Consider the following 17,839-nt stretch of genomic DNA (forward strand, 5'->3'; position numbering starts at 1 on the left):
CATTCACAGCACTCAGAAATAAGTCCTTCATGCTTGGGGTTGAGCAGAGGGAAGAAAAACAAAGCACCAGTCTTACATTCCTCGGCGGCCTACGGAGCCAACATCTGTAATTTCCCTTCCAGTGGTCAAGCACTTTCATTTGGTGACGCGCGTGGGACAGGCTGCAGTCAGCACATTCATACGGCGAGAGAGGAAGACGGGCCTGGGAAAGCAGAGGCCTGCCGTGTAGCGGGAGCGATGATCAAAGGTTCCCGGGACTGCAGCGCCTCAGCGACGGAACAGAATCTCCTTATCTCATGCACACGACATGAAGAATGGCAAAACGGAACTGTTTATACTGTAAGAGCTCACTTCCTTACTTTCTCCACGGAGCTTAAAATACTTGCACTTCATGCAGATGCTCTTGCAGTGACCTGATATCGGACAGAACCAGAGGCAGCCTGGCCTTTCCCCGCATGTAGACGCCAGGAAAGACCAGGCAATCCCTAAATATGGCCTGCTAAGACTGCAAGTTCTGTTACAGAGGTGAGAAGACGTTGTTCTGGACGTAGCTGTCACGTTCAAGCGCACGATGCAACTCACGACTGGCGCTTCCTACCCTCTGAGCACGGGACGACGTCATCGTCGGGTCCTTGTTGTTTTAAAGCCAAGTACAATATTACAGTGTAGATGAGGCGGAGGTATGGAAAAGACACCATTGCTTGGGTGCAGTCCAAAAATACAAAAAGGTTCTGATCCTTATCACTCCTGAGAATAGAGGAGTCTGGTTAGTTCAAGAGGGGAAGATGGGAGATTGAGTTTCTCCTCATCTGTCTCTATATTCCCGCAGATGGGCAGCAAAAGTTTTTTTCTCCTCTCTTTCATAGTGAGAGTGGCGAGCGAGGACCTTCTGTCTCCACGATGTAGCATGATGAGTCCTGTCATGACCGGGCCTACCCCCCCCCCCCCCCCCTGCACACGGCGCTCCTATGCAGCATGATTATGTGTTAAATCCGCCTCTCTGTCGGGATGGACGGGGAAAGAATGTGCGCTGAAGGAGGAAGCCGAGCGGGGTTGCGGAGACCCAGAGAGAGAGATAGCACCCCATTAGAGTGATAAAGGAGGAAGGGAGGAGAGCAGGCCTCGGTGCTGATGAATGCCAGGTGGAAGGGGCCAAGCATGATAAAGGAAGCCGTTTAGATTCTTATTTCAAAAAAGTGCATTTCTTTCTGTTTCTGTTCTTTCTGTCGGCTGCTGCCCGTCATGCAGAGAAACCTCTTTCTACATGGTGATGTCTTTATAATGACAGCCAAGCCCAGACCCGGTAGGGCGAGGAGCCTGCTGCTCGTCGTGTAGAGAAGTTTCTTTCATTTCCTGCCTGTGACTCTGACGTTCAGTCCTGGGCTAGATAAATACCTCTGGACCTGCATGGAATGATCCAATATCAGGTCCGAGGCAGGTCGCAGGCGTGCCTCACGCGTTTGGTTCTCATCCAAGAAATGCAAATATTTTGCAATAACCTACTTTGCTAGCAGCAGTAGTAGTAGTAGTAGAAGTAGCTTTGCTAGTAGCAGTAGTAGTATTAGCTATGCAGATATTCCTTTCTAACAGGACCATTTCAGTTGGCTGCAGAGGCCCATGGGATTCAGCCAATAGGTGCAGACAAAAAGGTAGTTTGTGGACTTCAGAATAAAGGTACTAACCGAGTTACGACTGAGATCGGACAGATTTCATGCCGGTAAATTGTTGTGCTGACGGGGGCGTCATTACATTGTATTACACATGGACAGACAGCCACACACACACACACACTCATACACTACGGACAATTTGGAGTAATCAATTCAGCTAAATTGCATGTCGTTGAAGGAAACGGGAGAAGCCGGAGAGAACCCACGCAGACACGGGAGAACATAAAACAACTCCACACAGAATCAAACCTGGCACAGCGCTTCGTTAACTGTCAGCTGTGCCGCCCCACAACTTGTAATAACTATTATAACTACTATTATTACACCAATATCTGCTCACACACATTTGTTCACGTTGTGGTCTCAGTAATCGCTTCTGTCCTTCATGGTCACATTTTTGTCCTTTCATCAATTGCAAGTTCTTGTCTTTTAATCCAGGGTTCTTGGTCTCTGTCGAAGCAGTTTTGAAGGCTTTATTGCCTGGTTAAGGCAGAGGGGACTTGGTGGATGAGTCACCTGTCGATAAACCCGTGTTTTCAGTCTAACTCCTGGTTTGACTGTTAGATATAGAAGCTTTCTTTTCTTGGAGGTCGTCGGCTCCTCGTCTTCCTCAGCTGATCTTTTCCCCTTTGCAAAGAAGCTCTCCAAAGACGTTTGTTTTATTTACTAATCTAAGAGGTTTTCCAGGCGATTGTTACGGTGGAGATCATCTCGGATCGTACCTGTATTTGATTCCAGGTGCATTCTTTGATTCTTTTCACTCCGTAAAGGGATAGATTAGCTTGAACTACGAACATTCACTATGAAAGCCTCAAACCGGGTCTTCCTTCTTTGGGCTTTTGTGTAAAGATCTATTTAAAGTTTAATGTGCTGTGTGTTTGTATTCCTAATTTAGAGGTTCTTTCATACAATCAGACTGTGGCCATGAAGTTCTGAGTGTGGTGACCAGACAGACGCTGAGAGTGGGGTGAACAGCAGGTTAATAGGGGTTCCCCGGCAGGTTAATGTGTCCATAAAGCGCCTGCACCAAGGAGATCGTTGTCTTCACCCGCGTCTGCTGGTTGGTTTGTTCAGACACTCCCACAACGTTTTGCAGAGGGATGGGGAATGGGCCAGAGAGTGCCAGATCCTGTGCATTGGTTATTTGTATTCTTACATCTGAATGTTCACCTGTTCCACCTGTGGAGGGAGGAGCTCTCTCCCTCTACCTCAGCTGATCACCTCGATTACGCTGCTCTATATTGTTAATGCTGCCATAAACCTACTCTGACAGCCATTTCAAGCCAGCCTCCGTCTGAGTGGGTGTTCAGACGGCCATGAAGGGTTATTTAAAACCCGACTCCTGCTTTATGTTTTCCAGTTTTATTTTCGGGGCATGCGATTAGGACCATGACGGAGCCTTGCGACTCTAGAGAGGGCCGCCAGCAGCTCACAGAGCTTATTCGTCCTGCACTAACGCAGCCCGGGGCCACTAGCTGCCACTCTGATTAGATGTGACTTATGTTCTCTGGCTCAATAAATGCTAGGCCTTGCTGTGGACATTCATCAGCTCTGTTTACTGGTATTTCATGAATCCTGAACTACGGTTGCATCTCTTTTATGGATTAACCCTGTGGTGTTTTCCTCCACAATGCAAGAGGCGACACATCTTGAGAGGAATTTCAGAGCTGGGAGTATTTTATCTATCTGAACAGGGCAGCTCAATCGATCTCATCCTGCAGGTGATGGGTTCAGAGAAATCAGGGGCACCTTGAAGGAGGACAGACTTATTTAATAAGCTGGCTGCATTGCTTGCAGACATGTCGTTTGCTGATTCAACTAAGTTTAATTGTGATTTAATTATAACATAACGATAACGACAAACATCGAGCGTCATGCTGACGAATAGAGTTCAGCTGAAATATAGCCGACAGCAAGACCATCCATTCTAATCGATTTATGGATGATTTATGGTAAAAAATATTTTCAGTGACACTAAAACTCACTCTTTTAGAACACAGTTGAGGTACTTGCACGATGTTTGTATTGTACTTTTGCACCTTTACTGTTTTTGTACTGTGCATAGCCTGCTTAATTTTGTTGCATCACCGTGTTTAATGACAATAAAGTTCTATTCTATTCTATTCTATATTATACAACATCAACAATAATATAATAAAACAATAAATAATAGCAATGATCATTCTTTTATAAAGCACCTTCCATATTAGAAATGCAGCTCAAAACAATTAAAAAAAACTGTCTCAATTAAATGAAAAATAATTCATTAGAATTTCCTGATTAAAACAGGAATGCAGGGGAAAATAGCATCTAATACTGTCGTAAAATAAGATTACACTTAAAAGAAATGCAGAAGTGAACTGCTGGAGAGAGGAGATGAATGCCTTCCTTTCTTTGTGCCAAGGACTTTAGATGCTCGACAGATTCAATACGGTTAAAAAGCTTTTTATAAATGATGTTACTGATAATTAAACAAAACAATTTCTGATGATAAGAAAATGTCTGAACATGTTTTCATGCACAATCGTTTCCATCTGATCAGACTGGCAACAAAGGAAGCAGCAGCGCTTTGTCTTTCCTGTTCCCTCGAGCCTGTTGCAACTCCTCTAAATGCTCAGTTGCTTGCTGTTGTTGCCGGCAGACATTTTAATGTCCCACCTACGAGAGGCGAGGCGTCGAGTAGCAGATTATTGAAACTGTGCTGAGAAGCACTTCACGGGACGTAGATAGAGGTTCAAATCTCAGACCCCTTCCAAGCACCAACGGCTCCCCAGGGCTTCGGGGTCAGGAGGACACGGAGGACATGGCTACATTAATGCACAGAAAGAGGTCAGATTTAAAGGATATAAGAATCGCGTCTGTTCCGGGTTCGTCTTCCAGCCCACACTAACTTAGAAGGGCTCTTGTCTGGCGCCGCTGCTCTGAACACATACAGAGAGCCGAGCCATTCATCCAAGCTACCTAAGCAGCTTTCCATGAGAAGCAAAGGCAAGATTAGCATTCCCTTACACCGTGCTGGGGGGCGGCAGCCCAACGAGCCCAACGCTCACCGATCAAAGCCGCACGCTGATCACGCCGTGCTGAGGTCGTGCTAACGGCCACTCCGCCGAGGTCGATGTAAAACGGAGGCAATTTGGAATTAAAAGAGCAAATCGTTTCTCTTTCAACTCTCCCGCTGATTTATGAATCAGGAGGGGTAAGGAAGGGCGTTTCAGGAATGAACGCACCACATCGGTGGATTTACAGCGTCCCACGCTGCCTGCACGGGAACGCTCGGCTTCCTCGAGCGGTTCAGAATTCTGAAACAGATTCTCAGTGACATGGAGAAAGGCCCGACCTAATCGCCTTTTGTTTAGTTCATTTACCTCACATGGACACAGGGGGGGGGGGGGGGGGGCTGTTAAGACCAGCCACGGGGCTACCTTTAATGGACACGGTGGAAAGGGGAGCTGAGCTAAGGATTCTGCAGCCCAAAGCCCCCTTCAGCCCAAATCGGCCCGAGTCAGCAACTGATCTCTGAATGTACCGGTGCATAGCAGCCTCCGGACCCAGCCCCCACCCAGCCCAAAGCCCCATCGCAACCTGCCCCCACCCGCCTCGTCCCAGAGCTGGAACAGAAAAGAAAGGAAACATGCCATTCTGGCTGCTTGTCACTGCTGCGACCCCCCCCGTGAGGGTCTTTCAGACCTCTGTTATATGATTTATTTCTTGATACACTTCACAATGATTGAATCTAATCTGCTCGTTGGATGAGCCCGGGCATCATCTTGACGCAAACACGCCCTGTTCTAATTTGCCACGCCCCCCCCCCCCCCCGCCCCCCCGCAGCGCGTTTAAGTTCTGCTCCCTTCACTCTGGCGAGGAAAGTTATGCAATACGTTATTGATTCTCCTTTTAGGAAGCTCGTGGTCCAAAGGATCCCGGGGTAGATGACCCGCTCCACTCGCTCCTACGGTGGTGAAACCCCCGCCATCATCACGCCGTCTGACACGGAGCTCACCTGTCGGAGCTCATCCCTGTCAAGCAGCCCGCGGCGAAGCCACGGTTCGGATAGCCAGAAAGGGCAAAAGCTCCACAGTGGGGATCGATGGAGATGCCTGAACCTGTTAGTGCAAGTGGAGAGGGGGGCTGCCCCACCACGGAGGGGGGGGCTTTTGTCCCATGGGGAGAGGGGCAACAGAGGTGACTCTTCTGGCGATCAGGGGTCAACTGCTGCGATCATCCATCTTCTGTCCTGACAGCGTCCTGTCAGCCGGGGCGCTCATGTTGCTAAACACAGCAGGCAGGTCTCCATTGTGGCGCGGTGGCGCTCTGGCAGGGCTCCATTGTGGCGCGGTGGCGCTCTGCAGCCATGTGTAAATGAAGTTAATATTCCCTGACCTCCGCCACGGCCAGACGCGGACCCTGTTGTCGCCCGACCTGATGCAACGTGGAACGAAGCTACCAATGAGCCGGCTGTCCGTGTGAGAGTGAAAGCTGTTTACGTGGATCCTGCCTGTTCGTGCGGCGCCGCACGGAGGATCGCATTCAGACCAGCAGGTCAGAATGCGAGCCCTGGATACAGGCCGGCCGGCTTTAAATGGTTACGTGGCACCATTTACATTTAAAATCACATCTTGTCCTTCGACATATTGTCCCGCTGGGCTGCACACACACACACACACACACACACTGGGCACATAATGCTGGAATCAAAGTAAAGAACTCCATCTTGTAAAATGACAACCAGTGCACTCGATCTCGGTCGTTCTTGTCTATGGCTTGACTTTTGCCCCACACCCACAAATTTCTGTGGAAATTCACCAGTTTTTGCAAAAAAGATGGAAAATAATGTCAATGTCCCACTGCTAGAGAAATCAGAATGACAACTCATTCAGATTGAAATGAAATCCATGCAGAAGTTTCAAAGTAATTCCATTCTTGTCCTTAAATTATTATGTATTTTTTAAATCAATGGCGATGAGTGAAAACGCTTTCTTTAGCAGCAGTTTGAATCAGCACATTCCTTCCTGTTCCCAAACCGTCCTCGTGACGAAGCCGGTGTTTAATGTTGGAACAGCGGGGGGGGGGGGGGGGGGCTCCTGTATTTGAGCTCCTACAGCCGAGGGGGCCGTGCGCCGCCATGCCAGCAGCCTTGAAGTTCACTTCTCTGTGCTGAGATCACGCAGGAAGTCATCTTTGCTGCAGCATTTAAATGGGATCCCTTCAGCTTCAAAGCGGAACCTTTGGGCAGTCATTTTGGTGAAGGAGCCTCCTGGTGCCTTTTTCTTATGGAGAGCGAGGCCCTTGTCTTTAATGTGGCAGGGCAGCCGTGTCGTGCAGAAAGCGCTGCTGGCACCAGCTCAAACCAGCGAATCCCAGGGAACAACTTTCTCTTGCTTTTTCTTCCCATATAAAAGTACAGGCGTGCAAGAGAAGCGTAAATAGTCTTCATGCAGCTTTCTGTTCACATCCTCTGGTCTCTAATCACCAGTAGAAGTTAGGACGCTCGCAGAGTGCCGTCCTCCAGACTGGGCACCAAGACCCACCTGCATCTGTGATCCGTAAAGGAGCTCGTTCCCTCGGCTGCATAAAACCCTTGTGCTACACATCACGTGTGAAATTCTTCTTTCATTCTTGTTTTGAAATGAAATGTGTTAAATTGCACAATGTTTTCAAAGTCAAGAGTCATCATGGAAAATGATTGTGATGTCAATATAGGCAGTTTAGTCTGTGTCCTCATCAGGTGGCGCTATTATATACAATAAAATGATACAAAAAAATAGAAAATTAGATAAAGCTAAAAGGTTGTTGGTTGGACAAAACAATAGAAAAGCTTTGATTGGTCCTAGATATTTTATAGAAAATAATTGATGAATTGGAAAAATGAATGATACCTTTAATTAAGTTAAATGAAAATAGTGTGTGTGAAACACATGATTGTGTCTAATTGTCTAGTCTGCAAAGAGTCAGAGCTTCTGCCTACACAAACAGCAGCCCAACACATTCTATTTAAAACAATGACGCTCTGGAGAAGATGCAAATAGTCTGCATTTTTAACATTTCAATTTCTCCATGTCCCACATCGTCAACCCGCCCAACGAAGCGATCCGTTTTAGGATGCTGCCATTTGTAACGGTTGTACGATCCCGGGCACAGAAGGCAACATCTGCCGCCTCTGCCTCGCCAGGCAACACGGAGGAAAGCCGTGGGCTGTGGGAGAATGCTACCATTCACACGGGCTGCTGTATACCAAGACGAGCTCCCATCCATCACCACTTTATTTCTATCTTGAGTGATTGAGATCCATTTGGGTCTCCTGGGGATTGGGCAAACACCCCAATTTGCATAATTAAGTTGCGGATCAGTTGTAAAAGACATTCACTCGGTGCATTAACTCCACACATTATCCATCAGGGGAGCATCGCGACGCATGCGGACCTCCCGACACTTCCTGGCTTCATTTGAAATGTTAAGTGCAGCTTTCCCTGCAGGCCGGCGCTGGCTGCACAGGCCACCCGCTGATGTCAGATCAGATCCCAACTGCCCCGCCCCTTTCCTCTGGGGCCCAATCATCAATCAGTCTCCAACTAACTTCTGTCCAACTCCCTGACAGTCAAGATGGATGGCGCCAGCGTCCGCAGGATGCTGTATCCTCTCATTAGCGCTCTTGTTAGCATGTAGCGATAGCGACCAGATACGGCCTGTTTTATCTGTTTACCACCAGACGGAGACCTCTCCCTTTTTGCCGAGGGTCAACGGTTAATCATTTCTAAGCCACTGGTTACTTAGGGCCACAATGATGTGATGTGTCAAAACCGGACCGCATGCATTCCCGGGCCTGGGCTGAACAAAGGCGCCAGTGTCCTCCCACAAGGGCCCTCTCTCCGTCCAAACGACGCCGCGGCGCCGCCGCTACCAGCAGCCAGCGCTAAACAAGGCCAGCAGAAGAACGGCCGCTATTTTCACAACACGCACTTCTTCGCAAAACGAAGGCCGCGCAGGCTGGGGGGGACACTTCAACTGGTCTTTTTCAACACCCATTACCAGTGAACGCAGCGGGACGCGAGGACGAATGACGTTTACTGCCAGAAGCTGCCACACAAAGAGTTAAAGGGAGGCAGAGGGAGGGGGCGGACGAGCTGAAAGACAAGGGCTCCCCTCTTTGCTGACGGTGATGAATGAGTGGATCACAACACGTTTCAGAGGAGGCCTTTGCATCCACGCAGGGGTCTCCTCCAATGACATGACTGACAGCTCAACCCTCTCACTCCACCTGCACCCGCCCCCTCGCTGAAGGCTTCATACAGCAGCCGTGTTATAATCAGACAGTACGGGGGGCATCGCTACGACGTCAGCGTCCTTCACAGCTGCCAGTCAGAGAGCTAAAACCTTCTGCGGACGTTCATCTCCGACGCCAGGCATCAGGAGAACAAGTCCAAGATTTGAATACTTCTTCTTTCGAGCACGTACGGAGTTAAAAATGTCACAAGAAATGTGGTTGAACTGTTTGGTTGTCAGCTGATAGACCATCGACCAGCGTGTGTGTGTGTGTGTGTGTGTGTGTGTGTGACTCTGATAAGAGGAATCAGCTGTTCACTATTTGTGAAATGCAAAAAAATTGTAACTACTACAAAGGTCAGCGTTGTGCTGTTTCCGTGTAAACGACCTCTTCTAACAACGTTAGCACGGCGCTTAATCCACTTTAAACGTGCTTCTCTTTCAGATCGCGCATGACAAATGAAAAGCTTGTGACTTTTCCATTTTTATCGTGGAACAAAAAGTGATGCGTTTGAGTTCATTCACCTCACGGGACTCTGGTACGTTCGCCCGGGTGAAAGCATGAAGCCGGTGAGTTACGCCCGGGTGAAAGCATGAAGCCGGTGCGTTACGCCCGGGTGAAAGCATGAAGCTGGTGAGTTACGCCCGGGTGAAAGCATGAAGCCGTTGCGTTCGCCCGGGTGAAAGCATGAAGCCGGTGCGTTACGCCCGGGTGAAAGCATGAAGCCGGTGCGTTACGCCCGGGTGAAAGCATGAAGCCGGTGCGTTACGCCCGGGTGAAAGCATGAAGCCGGTGCGTTACGCCCGGGTGAAAGCATGAAGCCGTTGCGTTCGCCCGGGTGAAAGCATGAAGCCGGTGCGTTACGCCCGGGTGAAAGCATGAAGCCGGTGCGTTACGCCCGGGTGAAAGCATGAAGCCGGTGCGTTACGCCCGGGTGAAAGCATGAAGCCGTTGCGTTCGCCCGGGTGAAAGCATGAAGCCGGTGCGTTACGCCCGGGTGAAAGCATGAAGCCGGTGCGTTACGCCCGGGTGAAAGCATGAAGCCGGTGCGTTACGCCCGGGTGAAAGCATGAAGCCGGTGCGTTACGCCCGGGTGAAAGCATGAAGCCGTTGCGTTACGCCCGGGTGAAAGCATGAAGCCGGTGCGTTACGCCCGGGTGAAAGCATGAAGCCGGTGCGTTACGCCCGGGTGAAAGCATGAAGCCGGTGCGTTACGCCCGGGTGAAAGCATGAAGCCGGTGCGTTACGCCCGGGTGAAAGCATGAAGCCGGTGCGTTACGCCCGGGTGAAAGCATGAAGCCGTTGCGTTCGCCCGGGTGAAAGCATGAAGCCGGTGCGTTACGCCCGGGTGAAAGCATGAAGCCGGTGCGTTACGCCCGGGTGAAAGCATGAAGCTGTTGCGTTACGCCCGGCTACTCTTACTTAACTTAGTTGGTCGCTGTTCATCAGTAAATCGTACAAACCTTTAAATGTCACTCTAATTACTTTTGAATAATATTTGAGTGACGCTAAATATATCAACAATTATTGTAATACGCGTGACTAAAAGGGACATTTTCTACTGAAGGACTGATGATGCAGCTGGAACCTGAACCTTCATGAAGGACGTAATATTGGTTTACAAATAAGATTGATTACATGTTTGTAATTTACAGAGTCATTGTCAGAAAATCCTAATTTGCATTTATCAAACGATCCCTGTTTAATATTTTTGATGCACCCGCTTCCAAAGCCCTGAACAGTGAGGACGCTCTGGAAGACGGTCGTGTGGACGGTTTGTTCTGTAACTGTGGAATTTGCTGAACTTCCATCTGTGAAGTGACGGCCATTGAAAAAGATAGTATCATGTCGGCCTTCCGACACGTCGTCCAAACTGCCGTGGCGCTACTGAACCTTTGTACCGACGGCGCGGCGTCACCGAGGGCCGCCGCCGTACAGATATCATTTTATACGATTCATACAGTCCGAGGTCCAAATGGCAGGACGGTCACAGCCACTTGAACTTCTCTGCTCTGCTGGTCGGCTGATAGAAATACCTTGAATAGCTCTAAGATCGTGCCGGGGGGGGGGACTACTGAATGGACAATTTAATGTCAGTGAGGCTGCTGGAAGAAGCGCTGATCGTGCACCGTGATTCTCATTTTATTTAGATTAACTCGCCCTTAACACAAAGACTTCTCATGCCTCAGTGGAGATAAAGCTCATAAAGGTGCAGTGTCAAGACTGGAGTTTGATCCACATCCTCCGCAGGCTTAAACAACCGGCGGGCCGGTTCACTTTGGGGGCCCCTATGCCTGACTGTCGGACACGTGAACAGATTCATTAATAGAGAATCTGTTCCAAGCGCTTTGCACTGACTCGTGAAGAGAAAAGGTAGCTAAAATTACTCTGACAAGTAAAAGCCATGGCGTGTCGTACTGCATCACTCTCCCTGAGGAAATAAATTGTGCTCTTTCCACCAAACTGGATCTTACATGTATATTAACAAGACGAACAGCAGAGGGGAGGTCCGTGGGGCTAAATTAGAGATCTGCTAACATCAGAGCAGCCTGTGTTGCTCTAAATTACATGGCCTAATATATTTCATTAACGCGCCTCATCAGTGGAATCCCTAATGCATGACAGCCTGGCATAAAGGCCTGTCTGCCAGGGACTCTAATTTGTTCTTAGATGCATTCCATTCAATTATTACTGGCTGCTGCTCCTCATAAGCTGCTTAGATGGAGGGTGCCCACTTCACCAAAAAACAGAAACAAAAAGGGATTGGCTAACAAGACAGGCCACTTAAATTCTGTGACCCAAGTCACTCCCTTTTAATCCATCTAGACTTTTATCTTATTGTCCGGAGGTTGCTGAAAATAATCCTCAGAGCATTTAGAGTGACAGAAAGCATGCTACTATTAACTGTAACGCCACTGTAACGGTGCTGTAATGGTGCTGTATCGTCACTGTAATGGCACTGTAACGCTGCTGTAACGGCGCTGTAACGCCACTGTAACGGCGCTGTAACGCCACTGTAACAGCGCTGTAATGGTGCTGTAACGGCGCTGTAACGCCACTGTAACAGCGCTGTAATGGTGCTGTAACGGTGCTGTAACGCCACTGTAACACCATTGTAATGGTGCTGTAATGCCACTGTAACGGTGCTGTAACGCCACTGTAACAGCGCTGTAACGGTGCTGTAACGCCACTGTAACGGCGCTGTAACGCCACTGTAACAGCGCTGTAATGGTGCTGTAACGGTGCTGTAACGCCACTGTAACACCATTGTAATGGTGCTGTAATGCCACTGTAACGGTGCTGTAACGCCACTGTAACAGCGCTGTAACGGTGCTGTAACGCCACTGTAACGGCGCTGTAACGGTGCTGTAACGCCACTGTAACGACACTGACGACACTATGAAGGCACGGCCTGCAACACTACAATGCAAAGCAAAGTAACAGCGAGGCAGTGCTTGCCCTTCCTGTCAGCCTTCTTCATAAATACCCTGAGGCCTAAAAGCCCCAGCATGGCACCTATTGGTTTTCTCTCCCTGTCAGTGTCATTTTGCCAGAGTAAAAAGATTGTGAAAGGCTGGCCGGAGCGACCAGAGACCCGTGTGTTCTGCTCGTGATTGCCTTGGCTCGCTGCCACAGAGGAAGAGAGGAGCATTACCCAGTTATTATTTAATCCCAGTGTCAACCGAATCATGGCCATAAATTAAGAGCCCTGTAATCAATTAATGCAGATTCCAATCATTACGCTGGGGATGTTTGGCCTCACCACTTTATCCATCTTTACCGCTGTCAGATCGCCCGCTTTAATCCCATCTGGCAACGCAACTGTCATGAGATGCCTAATTTGTCATTTAGCCACTTTGCATAATGAAATCCCAAACGCTCCCCAGGTTTTTTCCTCTCTGCACCCCCGTTAAGTCAAATGTCCTTCACTGATTATAGATAATAACATAAAATAAAACACACCCCAGGATTGCCGTGAAACAAAAGAGATTACTTGTAGGATGAATGTGATGGGAAGAGAGAAGGACTCACGTTCACATGCGTCTCCTTTTTGATGAAATCCAGCTTTGCATATACATTTCCCAATGGGCACCAGCCATTCTCCTTCAGCACTGCAGTGCATCTTGGGAGAGTTGTCAGCCTCCTCCTCGGCATCTCGCACACACGTGCCCTCGACCTCGACCAGCGAGGAGAACTCGGACCCCGTCACTGTGTCTGGGAACGTGGCCAGGTTCTCGATGATAGACCAACACTTCTTGTAATACACTTTGACAGAGACCAGGGCGATGCACGCCCCTACATCCTGGAAGGCCAGGTAGAATCCACGGCGGGACAGGGGGCCAATTATGCGTACTTCTGTATTCAGCTTCATCTTCCTCTCTCCCAGGTCGCCCTGAGTGAAGCTTTCATCGGCTGCGATGGTGTCAATTTTAACATACTGGTTCTCCCGTAGGCTCCTGCCGACTTCAGAATCGGTCTCCTGGTAATACAGGTTGAACGTCTCCTTGCACGTGCCCACCACACCGGGGAGGCTGTTACAATCCCTCAAGGTGAACTTCAGTTCCACAAAAATCCTCTGGGCATTGCCCTTGTCTATCCAGTTAGTCCGAAGCCAGTTGTTCCGATTGGGCTCCATGACTTGGCAAACCTGGTACGTGCGAATGGGTGTGTAGTTCTCATCCAGGCCGCTGATCTCTTCCCACTGAAAGAAGCAGAAGAAGTTAGTGAAGGAATGCGTCCATCTCAGGTATGAAACTGAAATCTGACGTTCGGAAGTGAAACTTGATGCGATTACTCTGTAATACAGATGACAGAAGCATCGTCAGTACAGACTCGGTACAATATACTGCATCCTTCAATCACGGCTGTGTTCACTTTGCCTGCTTCTACTCCCTCTATTCATTTCAGAAGTTGGTCACAGCCTGTTTTTAATCAGAGTAAAGGCACTCGCTTCAGGCCGACGTGCTGCGAATGCCGGGAGCCAGAGTGTTTGGCAGGAGAAGCAACCTCTGACTTGTATTTATATTTCTTTTTTTACTCTAACAACTCTGGGAATTTTGGACTTTATTGATCTTTATGAATTGTACATATTATCATCAGCATCACATATCAGAGTGAGATGAAATACACACACACACACACACACACATATATATATATACTGTACGCACACACACAGCATATAGATGTGCGGCAATGCAGAGACTCAGCAGACTTACCCCGTTGGGAGGATAAGAGATCCACTCCAGTTCTGTCTGCTGTGCCTTGGAGTCCAGCAGAATCACTAGTGACAGGAAACCAAGAGGCAGGTGGTTAAATCTCACCGGGGCAGCGGGCTGGCTATTTCTGATCGGACACACATCCACGGCTATAGCGTGGAACGGTGACCTCATTTGTGTGTATATATATATATATGTGTGTGTATATACACACACACACACACACACACACACACACACACTGCAGCAGACAGGTCCTCATGACTGCGGACCAACTTTGTAGAAGATAAAGGCATTGACGGGAAGCATTACGCACAACAATTATTCGAATAAATGTGGGTTAAATTTAGGCATCAGTTTCGGAAACCTATTTTTTTTGGTATGGGAGTTGTGCGTTAAGGTCAAAGCTTCTTCCAATCCGACGCACCAAACCGTGCGTGCGCTCAAAGTCGGAAATATTTCCAGCGAGCCCATCGACTCGGCACCACATCCGACGTTTGTCACGGGAACGGCGTTTGTGTCCATAAAATACATATAAAATACAAAGTTGTTTTCACTGTTGTTTTAACCGCGAGAGGAGCAGCAGTCGGGACGCACGGCCGTCATGACGCGGAGTTTTCGTCATACCGGTCCGATGTGGAGCTCTCCGAAAGCCGCGGACAAACAGCGAGGATTTACATTTCATAGCGGAACTATATGAGCAGGCAGCGCACGGCGAGCGCACGGCGAGCGCACGGCTTGGATAGAGAGAAAATCAATATCGGAATTGAGATGTTCTGTTTTGCGCAGAACACATGACGAGCCTGATTGTAATATTTGAATCCGAATGGATTAAAAGTGTGACTTCGAGCCAAACCGAGTTCTATTCCGACATTATCCGGGCTGCTTGACAGTCTTGAATCGGACCAACTCGCGCGTCAGACGCTCCGCATCAATTCACCGCGTTTTGCTTCCAAGAATCCGGACTGGCCGGGATCATTCGACCCGAGACCCCCCCCCCGAGCTTGTCGGGACGTTCGACCCGCGGACATTACCTCGTTTGTCCTGATAGATTAAGCGCTAATCTTGACCGAGCGCACAGACACTGAAGTCAAACACAAACCAGAGACCCGCGTCCGCTCAGTGTTTTTAAATGGCGTGCGTAAAAACGCAAAGAGGTCGCTCGCAAACAGCCCCGGAGGAGAGCGCTGTCATCCCCGCACATCGGCCTCATTCTATGTTGATAGAAGAATAAACCCAATGTGCGGGATCTGAAGGCATGACGGGGGGAACCGGGACGCACTCCGCGGGAGTTGGGCACGTCTCCACGAGCGTCTTCCAAAAAACACGGGGCGTAAAGAGAGCAAACTTTAACAACTTACCTTCCTTGGCATTCTGCGCCTCGCCTCTGTCCACGCAGCAGCACAAATGGAGGCAGAGGGTCATCCACAGACGCGGGATGGACGCGGGGAGCATGGCGCAGCCGCGGGGTTCAAGCTCGACCGTAACTCGCCTTGCCGCTGACGCGCGCGCTTCCCGTTGACGACGCGAAACCGGCTCGACGCACACCGATCCTCTGGTCCCCACTCAAATAGAGTTTGTTGCCACTGGGAGGAGACTGGGCTTCCGGAGCTGTCAGTCAATCAGATGGGCGGAAGCGCCGTCCAATCGGATCGCGTCCAGGGGAACGGCACCGATTGCGCGCGCCAATAAGGCGACTGGAGGTGGAAGGATCTTTAGAGGGGATCGCACGTGCGGAGCAAACGGAGTCAGAAATGGGGTCAGGTGTTTATTTTGTTTTCTGGTGCAGTTAGTGTCCCGACACGCACGCGAACGCACGCACGCACACTGTTGATGTGTTTATTTATTGTCTACCTAAAGCGCCAAGAGGCCTTTTTTAGTTATGGATCATAAAGCAAAAGGGATTCAAACCTTTCAGCTCTGGCTTCATCCGTCCGTCCATCCGTCCGTCCATCCGTCCGTCCATCCATCACCGTCTTCTTGTAGATGGCGTCAATCAGAAGTTTGATTTGTAGAGCAGTGGAAGTCGAGATAAATTAGCAAGCATCTCAAACAGTTTAAATGTCTCTAAACCGGTTTACACTGAACACTTCGCTCTAACTAACTGTTTAAATGTCTCTAAACCGGTTTACACTGAAGACTTCGCTCTAACTAACTGTTTAAATGTCTCTAAACCGGTTTACACTGAACACTTCGCTCTAACTAACTGTTTAAATGTCTCTAAACCGGTTTACACTGAAGACTTCGCTCTAACTAACTGTTTAAATGTCTCTAAACCGGTTTACACTGAACACTTCGCTCTAACTAACTGTTTAAATGTCTCTAAACCGGTTTACACTGAACACTTCGCTCTAACTAACTGTTTAAATGTCTCTAAACCGGTTTACACTGAACACTTCGCTCTAACTAACTGTTTAAATGTCTCTAAACCGGTTTACACTGAAGACTTCGCTCTAACTAACTGTTTAAATGTCTCTAAACCGGTTTACACTGAACACTTCGCTCTAACTAACTGTTTAAATGTCTCTAAACCGGTTTACACTGAACACTTCGCTCTAACTAACTGTTTACATGTCAACAGCGTGGAAGAGAGATCCTGAATGCGCTCAGTTCTTACAGGTACACAATGATTGGACACTGGTGAGCGTCGGTCCGTCCCTCGCAGCACAGAACAGCAGGAAAAGATCAGATATAAAGACTGTGTTTAAACCATAATCACCAAATTGGGTGGGAGTTCCAACCTCTAGCATAGTAGACCGTTTTTCACCATTATTCCAATTAGGCTAAACTCTATTACAAAAAATAAAATGTGGAAAAGGGAAGAAGAAGAGAAGGAATAATCCCATCAATTGTTGGCTGGACTGAGAACAAAACAATTTAAGATGTAAAACACACGAGCAGATGGACAAGAGACAGAGACATGTCCACGTGTCATGATGAAGACACGTACAGCAACATATCATGTCTTTCACAGACACTGATGGAGGGGCGTCTGTAGCATGTAGCATGTAGCATGTAGCCCCGCCCCCAGACACTGCAGTGTCGTCCATGTTGGAGCCAAACGTAGTTAAATGCCATGATGGAGGGGCGTCTGTAGCATGTAGCATGTAGCATGTAGCCCCGCCCCCAGACACTGCAGTGTCGTCCATGTTGGAGCCAAACGTAGTTAAATGCTGCTTTTAATCTGCTGAAGGTCACTTTAAAGGCCGAGTCCCACTGAGATGGACGGACATCAGGACCGGAGTCATGTTGTCCCTGCTGCTGGAGAGACTTTCACCACAAAGATCGAACGGGGGGGGGGGGAACGGGGGGGGGGGGGGGGGTGATAAACAAAAACACAGCGACACAGTGTGAAGAAAATGTCCCATTTCCTTGAACGACTTGTACCTTCTAAAATACGAGCATGATGAAGAGCTCATTCTAACACGCAGCCTTTGCTGCAGGTCGACAATTAATCTCCATTACAAGCAAAGCAGCAGCAAATATCGATGAATAAACGGTGCAGATGAAATGGACAGAAGGACCAAGGACTCGCCTCAAGCTCTGGCAAGGAGGCAAGGAGGCAAGGAGGCAAGGACTCGCTTCAAGGTCTGTCAAGCTCTGCGTCTCCGGGTTTGTTTGTCTGTTTGTTTACTGTGCACATTACAGCCGAGTCGTTTTGTATTTGATACACAATCAAGTCCTGCATG

General features: G+C 48.8%; 1 protein-coding gene across 2 annotated transcripts in view; it reads right to left on the bottom strand.

The window, feature by feature from the left end:
• The window catches only part of epha7 (eph receptor A7), a 62,318-nt gene extending 46,713 nt beyond the window's left edge, over window positions 1–15,605 (bottom strand). The window contains exons 1-3 of one of the 2 annotated variants that reach the window (XM_068753478.1): window positions 15,512–15,605; window positions 14,151–14,215; window positions 12,964–13,633 (exon numbers count right to left, since the gene is read on the bottom strand). In XM_068753478.1, the coding sequence (XP_068609579.1) occupies window positions 12,964–13,633; window positions 14,151–14,215; window positions 15,512–15,605 (829 nt within the window). Of the gene's footprint in view, window positions 1–12,963; window positions 13,634–14,150; window positions 14,216–15,511 lie in introns of those variants that run through there. The other variant, XM_068753479.1, reaches the window with a different exon arrangement.
• Window positions 15,606–17,839: the final 2,234 nt, after the last annotated feature.

The sequence above is a fragment of the Brachionichthys hirsutus genome, chromosome 20 (assembly GCF_040956055.1).
Source record: "Brachionichthys hirsutus isolate HB-005 chromosome 20, CSIRO-AGI_Bhir_v1, whole genome shotgun sequence".
Taxonomy (NCBI): Eukaryota; Metazoa; Chordata; class Actinopteri; order Lophiiformes; family Brachionichthyidae; genus Brachionichthys; species Brachionichthys hirsutus.